Source organism: Microtus pennsylvanicus, chromosome 2 (genome assembly GCF_037038515.1).
Source record: "Microtus pennsylvanicus isolate mMicPen1 chromosome 2, mMicPen1.hap1, whole genome shotgun sequence".
Lineage (NCBI taxonomy): Eukaryota > Metazoa > Chordata > Mammalia > Rodentia > Cricetidae > Microtus > Microtus pennsylvanicus.
The window spans coordinates 146772498-146780319 of record NC_134580.1 but is presented as its reverse complement, the minus strand read 5'-3'; the positions used below and the strand labels follow the sequence as shown (position 1 = coordinate 146780319).

The 7822-nt window shown below is 46.2% G+C and overlaps 1 protein-coding gene across 1 annotated transcript; it reads left to right on the top strand.

Annotated features, from left to right (window-relative positions):
* The first annotated feature begins 485 nt into the window (after positions 1 to 485).
* Positions 486 to 7277, top strand: Cbln4 (cerebellin 4 precursor). Its single transcript, XM_075963199.1, has 3 exons — positions 486 to 1476; positions 4409 to 4525; positions 5917 to 7277. Exons 1-3 carry the CDS (start codon positions 1186 to 1188, stop codon positions 6112 to 6114), a joined length of 606 nt encoding a protein of 201 aa, XP_075819314.1. The 5' UTR covers positions 486 to 1185; the 3' UTR covers positions 6115 to 7277.
* Positions 7278 to 7822: the final 545 nt, after the last annotated feature.

Below are 7822 nucleotides of genomic sequence, written 5' to 3'. Positions count from 1 at the left end.
CCCCGCAGAACCGCCACGGCCCTTCCAGAAATCTCTGCATCTGTGTGGGCAGCGCCAGCCGCGTTCGGCTCAGAGAGTCCTACTCTGGGCAGGTCCAGGGGCCCTGTAACCCCCTTCGCGGGTACAGGTGAAGCAGGGGGCGAACAGCCAGAGAACCCTGGAAAGTGCGGGCCCGAGGGCTTCCTCCTCTGCCCACACCCCACGAGTTTTCAGGGCGGAGTGGCCTCGGACCTTGGCAGCCGGCAGTGCGGTGCGCCAGGCTCAGTCCGGGTGCGTTCAACGTCACACAGGCGCTGCTCTGCTGGGGTCACAGGACGCCGTTTTTGCTTTCCGGGGACCCACGGGCTGAGAGAGCGAGCCAAAGCCATCTGCACGCTGAGCTCCTATAAATAGCGCTCGGGTGCCCTCTCGGTGCTGTCTGTCCCTCCAGGCGGTTGCGCTGCGCGCCAAGACACAAAGTTGTACGCAGGGACACGGGAACCCAGGGCAGTAGGCGCCCTGCACCTTAGAACTGAACCGGAAATATCGTGCTTTCGGCGGGGGACTCAGTTGAGCCGCCTACCTGCATTGTAGTGAATCTGGGCTTTGGGGAAATTTTTGACCAAGCGCAAGTGGGAGTCGCTAGCATTCTGGCCATGAACACAACCTGGCGTTCTTCTCATCCCCGGAAACACCTCCTGCCTCTGTAATTTTTCCTGCGCCAGCCAGAGTACCTCGGACAGGACCGTCACCCACATCGCTTGGCACCCTCCACCCTGGCGTTTCCTCGCTGAGTCCTCTGTCTTCAGCTCTGTGCTCCATCGGGAAGTACTTGGGTTTGGGGTGAGAATTTATTTTGTTCCTTTGAGGTGTGATCGAGAGGGTCTGGAGACTTTTTAGATGTCAATGTACAAGTGTGACTTCAGGGGCCCCAGGCAAAACTGACTTTGGGGCGGAGGAGTTTAGGGTAGAGAGTTCTGCATGAGCTGCTTAAAGGACAAAGGTAACAGAACCAACCAGACAGCTCCAAGGGAGACTTCAGCCCGGAGAATTGGTGGAAGTGCGCGCGCCGCCGCCGCCGTCGCCGCCTTTCCTGCAGCGCTGTCGATCTAGCCACTGGCATCTTCCCGAGCTCCGGGATCCCGGGGTAGCAGGCGCCGCCCCGGAGCAGAAGCGCCAGGCTGCGGCTTGCGCACGCGGCACACCATGGGCTCCGCGCGCCGGGCGCTGTCCGTGGTACCGGCTGTTCTGCTGGTTCTCGCGCTGCCTGGGCTGCCTGTCTGGGCACAGAATGACACCGAACCGATCGTGCTGGAGGGCAAGTGTCTGGTGGTGTGCGACTCGAACCCAGCCACAGACTCCAAGGGATCCTCATCTTCTCCGCTGGGGATATCGGTCCGAGCAGCAAACTCCAAGGTGGCCTTTTCGGCGGTTCGGAGCACCAACCACGAGCCATCCGAGATGAGCAACAAGACGCGCATCATTTACTTTGATCAGGTCAGACCCCCCACGGGATGCAGGGCGCCCAGCGGGTGGGTGGTCTCTGAGTACCGAGAGCTGCCTGCCCAGATAAAGCTAGTATGATTAGGATGTGGCGAGATCATTTAAGCAGCTACCTCCCTGAAGGTATCAATCAGAAACTTGAACTGCTTCCTTTCCCCAACAACCGCAGCCCCCATACCCCTTGGTGTCTGGCGGAGGCCTGCGCGGTGGGGTGGCTTGGGAGCGCAGAGGCAGGCACCTGGAGATCAAAACAAGTTTAGCAGCAACAGGTCATGGGGGCTGAAGGGAATACTGTCCCTGGATGCTGAGATCTATCGGTAGAGAACTTGGCTCTCTAGCTCAGACTTAGCAGCAGGTGCCCTGGAGGTGTTCCTGAGGGGCCCTAGAAGAGAGCTCATAAATGTTTGAGTTGTGTTTCCAGGTGGGAAACTCATCTTTCCGAGGAGCTCTGGGACTCCAGAAAGTGCAGAGACCCTACCAGGTGGACACAGAGGATTGAGGGTGGGGTTCTCCGGGCTAGAAGCTATGCAGGGTCCAGGGTGTCTGGATCAATACTACCCTGCCTGGTGTAGACCAAAAGCCCTTCTCACCACCACTTGACTTAGAAAAGTTGCCCAGGCAGGAAGAAAGGGGATTGAGTAATTGTGCAGAGGTTAGGTGGGTAAGCGCTGGGGAGCTGGGTTCCCCTTCCTGGGCTTGGTTTGGTTCCTCCAGGGCATTGCAAGGTGCTGAGGAGGCACAGATTTTGAGGTTGCAGTGAGGGGATGGGGCTGTACTGATGGAAGCTGAAGGTTCTGTTGAGCTGCTCAGTGCTCTGTGGACTGGAGCAATGAGCAACCCTGGGATATCAGTTTAGCAAAGCCCCCTAGGACAGAAGCCCAACTCCAGCATGTTGTGCCCAACCCCAACAGTACCTGGAGACTGTCTAATTCTCAAGTCACAGTTCACAGCTGTATGCAGAGCCCTGTGGGCAGGTCAAGTGGGGCTGAGGGATGTGCCAGAACAGACTGGTTTTGTGCTCCTTAGTTCTAAGTGATGTGTTTGCCAGCCAGTCAGGAACAGAGATGTCTCCCTAGAGGTTTAGTATGGGATAGCTATAAATTTTTTAAAAAAATGAATTAAGTAGTCCTTTTGGAGATTTTGGTGCAGTATTTAGCAAAGTGACGGGAAGGGAGCGTGACACCACCCCTGGCTGCTGTTTTAGTGCCCCATCTAAATGTTGGAACCCTGTGGACATTGTGCTAGAGTGCTTTGGGACATTCTTTTCAATGACCTTCCCATCAATTAGAAGAGGAAAGGGATATTTCTTTTGCTCAGGGAGCCATGCATCTTAGAGACAACAAGACACGTTCAGTTATAAATCTTGATGTGCCTGGATGCTTCAATTACCCTCTGGGGTCCGCATCCGGCTTTGTGTTTACTAACCGACACTAATCAGACGCCTCTATTTTGTTAATGAAGGATGACTTTTGTATCTGAATCAGGACATTGGCTAAGTGCCTTACTTTATTTTCAATGTGCTGGGAAAAGATGTTTTTGCCAGTGTTTTGTCAGAGAATCTTACACAGCTGGTGTCTGATCTCAGGTCAGAGTACAGAGAGCTGGTGCTTCCGGGGAAGAGGCTTGGATCTCAGTCCAATCGCACACACATTCGTATATCAAGCAGAGCTGAGGCTGGTGCATTTACCTAAACGTTCTAAGCGCTCTGACGTTCTGGTGTGCTGTGGAGAGGCAGTAGTGCACTTTGAGGAAGAATGCAGGAAGCGTGCGTGTGTTCATTTCGGCGAGAAGGCGATGGTTAACACAGTTATCAACAGAGCAGTTCTGGCAAACAGAAAATACGTGTTTAGAGACACATCTGACTTTTATGGATTTACTCCTTGGCGAAACATGAAAGAAAGCCTCCTTATCTATCTTCCTATCTCTCAGGAAGGGACTTACCTCTGAGACACTGAAATTTAGCTGAGGACTCACTGAAATTCAGAGTTAATGTCTTAACCAGGCATTACAAGGTGTGTTATGGCTTTCTTAGAAACAGTGCTAAACTTCACTTTTCACTTTTGACCCTTGGACACCAAATGGATTTTAGGTGACTGATGGGATCAAACAGGACACTGAAGAACACAGAAAGGCCACTCAGTTTACTGTCTGCCGCATCCATGCCCTTCTCTTGGCATCTAGCCAGGGCTGACTCATTGCCAATGTATTATGTTAAGGCTTAGATGGTGCATAAACCAAACAAATGGCCATGGGCCTGAGGAGAGCCCTGGCAGAGCTGGGAAAGGACCTGGCTTTCCCATCTCTGTCACACCAACTGTTGGTGTCGAGGATGGCACCTCATGGTGGAGGGGGTCTGCCTCTGTGAGGCGTCCAGGGATGACTTCAGAGAGCCCATGGATGTCCATTGGCTGGCTGGGTAACGTCACTTCTGGACATTGGGAAGGCTTATAGACTGTGGAGATGTAACTGCATGGTAGATGCCTTCCATCTGATTCTCTGTGTAAAGCTAACACAAACCTTCATACGTTCCTTTGATGACCCTAGAGACATCTGGCCTGGAAATTGAGGCATAAATGCAACACCGTTGCTTTGTTTTTTATTTTTGCCTGTGCTCTTTATAAGGTAGAAGAACCTTTCATTATGCACACCCGTTTTCCAAGTCGCTCAAGAGGAAAGAAATAGGATTAGCTGTTTTATTCTCTATTATTTCTGAAGTTAGTAATTGAAAAAAGAGGAAAGGAAGGAGAGAAAAGAAGGAAGATATAAAGGAAAGAAAAGGGAGGGAGGGAGGGAGGGAGGGAGGAAGGGGAGGAAGAAGGGATGAAAAAGGGAGAGGAGAAAGAGGGGGAAGGAAGAGGCAGGGAAGGAAGAAGGAATTTACTCAGTCCAAAACTATAATAATTGATCTTTGTTGTTTTTATCTTAGATCCTGGTTAACGTGGGCAATTTTTTCACACTGGAGTCTGTTTTTGTGGCCCCTAGGAAAGGAATCTACAGTTTCACTTTTCATGTGATTAAAGTGTACCAGAGCCAAACGATCCAGGTATGTGCATCGACCTCCGTGCTCTCCGCTGCTGCGTTTAAGTCTTCATTCAGACATACGCTTGCATAGGAAAGATAGCTGTCCACCCCTCTAATGTATTTTCAAGGTTTAATTGGCATGTTTTCCTCATAACATCCATTGGAGTATGTGATAAGGCACCTAGAAAAAGAAGCAAACGAGGTATTACTCTGATCACAGCCCAATGTAAAACAAAACAAGCAACAAACAAACAAACAAACAAAAAACCCAAACCAAACCAAAAATAAAACACAGCTTGGCCAAACCTTGACACCAATCTCTGTAGAAGATCTTGATTTTATCTCATTCCTGAAAAAAAGTTATTCAAACTTATAAGGAAAAAAAAATCTTATAAAACTTTACAAATGGACATTAAATAAACAAAACAAATTTACAATCATTTAAAAATTATGAGATGCAATTTAGCCATGGAAACCAAGCAACCAGGGAACGGCCATTAATAATTCTTTTGAGAAAGGATGTGCATAGCACATCATGCTATGGTTTATTTTTGATACCTCCATCTCAGTTGCATTGTTAGTCATGTGTCCCGTCTGGCGCTTGCTCACACGAGCTTGGTTTTACACTAGAGCAGACATAGAGATATTATAGCATTAAAATATGTCAATAATAATATATAATAAATCAACAATATATAGCATACATAATAAACAATATAATAACCAATACAGTGCATACATAATAAACAATACAATAACAATATAATAAGCATTACAGTACATGTCTATGGAATTCTAAGATATGTTCTATTGAATGTTTAGCATCTATATTACATTTCATGTCTCTATGATTAATAGATGGCATGGTCGCCTGTCACTTTTTTATATTCTAGTGACTCAATGAATTGACCAGCCTTAGATGGAATCTTTTCCAGATTAATTCTAACCCAGGAAAAAGAGAGTATATACAGATCACATCTGCTTCCCTGGAAACTCTGGTGTTTCAGATGACTTCTGTTGCTGCTCAGATTTCAGAACAGGAGACACCTACTCCGACGCTGGCAGCATCTGGCTGTGTCTGACTTTATTCCCTAAAGAGTTGATGTTGAGTATGTGGGGCCAGTAGAGTAGTTAGCTTTGTTTACACACCGAAGGAAAGCTGGTTTTCACATGATCAGGTGGCTCTCTGGATGGCATTGTTTTGGTAGGTAGTTAAGGAGATTTCTATAGGAACAAACACATACATTAAATATACTCACAATATCCATACTGACCCTCATTTGTCCAGTTTGAAGGGAAGGAGGCTATTCCCCTGGAAGCAAATGTTTGAGCAGCTCAGCTGTCTTGGACTATTTCCTAGCACATGTTTTGATTTTAAAGGGAGCTTTTCATTGGTCATCTCTTTCCTTTCAGGTTAACTTGATGTTGAATGGGAAACCAGTCATATCTGCTTTTGCTGGGGATAAAGACGTGACTCGGGAAGCCGCCACCAATGGAGTACTACTGTACCTGGACAAAGAAGATAAGGTTTACCTAAAATTGGAGAAAGGTAACTTACTTGGCGGCTGGCAGTATTCCACGTTTTCTGGCTTTCTGGTGTTCCCTCTATAGAACTTGACTTCTCCGTGATGCCCGTGCGTGAGGGCGCCCACCCCTGGGTTACCAGAAGACCACGTTTTACCCTTGGATCGATGTCCCTTTTGTTTCGCTCATGAGTGACTATGGATTCTCTTTAAGGATTCTAGACCCGTCTGGAGAAACATACATGTCACAGATTATCTTCACGCGTGTGCCAGTTTCCTTATGTGTCAGTCAGGGCTCGAAAGCCGGAAATCCCTAAGTCTGCTCACAGGTTAACGGTCAGAAGTTGTCTCAAGGTTCGTTTTATTTAGTTTCCTGCCGTTACTGCATTGGGGTTTTCAGTTCTTTGTTTTTGAAACGCCGGCAAGCTTGTCTGAAAGTTAGAAACCTTGGAAGTTCTGACTTCAGTGGTTATTATGGAACTGCCAAAGACTCGTATATCGTGTGGGTACATCAATTACACTTGTCTTCTTTTCCTTTGTTTGGAATTATAATTACTTTGGCATTGGTTTGTTTTGTTCTCTTAAGGTAACTGGAATTGTATTTTAGTGAGTGTCGTTGTGTTTTCTCTACCCGTAAGGTAACAAACAAATGGCTTGCCTCAAAATGTAACTTAACTCTGAGCTCACCCACATGACCTCCCTCTTGTTCCCTAAAATGAATGCTCCATAGTTGTATTTTAATTATATATGTGAAAGAGTCATATTTTCCCAAATTATATTTTCTAATAGGAAAAATAGATCATAATCTGACAAAGAAAAAGTTACTTACCCCAATTCTAAATGCTCAGTTCCCAAACCTTGGCAAAATAGCTCCCCTTGGTGGAAAATCTTATACTTTATTGCTCAGCTTTAATTAACATGATTGATAATAACCACTTTATTAAAACCATAAGGGATTATTTTCCCCTTCAACATGACCATGTTATTAACTGGAGATGGTACGCCCTTGTTTTTAATTATATCTATTTTTCAAATCTCCTGTTGTGTTTGAAATATCATCTGGTTTTGCCTTAATTCCTTAACTTGTATATAAATATATATATATATTTATCTGTTCAGCTAATATTAAATCCAGATACTCCATAACAAAATTTAGTGCAATATCTTATTTTGTCTTTTGTATAGGTCATATGAATTCATAAAATTATTTATGTCTCTGTTGCAGAATAAAGATTATTATATGTTAGTGGGATGGTTGGTTTGGTCCTTTTGGTTTGACAATGTGTCTGTCTTCCATGTAGTTCGTCCACCCTTCCACCATTCCTTCCATCCTGTATCCTTCCCTCTTTCTCCATTTCCTTCCTTCTTCCCTTTCTTCCCTTTTTCTAGTTTCTTCCTTGAGTTAAAAGAAAAATCCCTTCCTGAGTTTTCAGGTAATGTTCTTTGAGTTGGTATAGGAAATCTTTACTGTATTTAATCTGTCCAAATCCAGGAGTGGCAAGCTTGCCAAAAGGGAATCAATGAATTTAGCAAACTCTTCCTTCATAAGGACTTGTGAGGAAAGTGAAGTTAAAAAGATCTCTTGAAATCTCACAAGGTTGCTCCATGTATGAGTGAGTGGTGGCCAGTATCAGGCTGGTATCTCCAGAGGACTTTGACAAAGGTTCCACCCTTACAGCATCCCACCTTGAAGTGGAAGACAATATTTCTATGACTCTGAGTGGTGGTGGTGGTGGCTCCATTTCCGGATCTGTGGCCTGCTGGTGGCAAGGGTCCTCTGGTAGCTGGGGCCACAG

Coding starts and splice junctions, on each gene's coding strand:
- Cbln4 (XM_075963199.1), top strand. CDS start 1,186: ATGGGCTCCGCGCGCCGGGCGCTGTCCGTGGTACCGGCTGTTCTGCTG. Junction 1,477..4,408: donor GCATCATTTACTTTGATCAG/GTCAGACCCCCC, acceptor TTTTTATCTTAG/ATCCTGGTTAACGTGGGCAA. Junction 4,526..5,916: donor ACCAGAGCCAAACGATCCAG/GTATGTGCATCG, acceptor CTTTCCTTTCAG/GTTAACTTGATGTTGAATGG.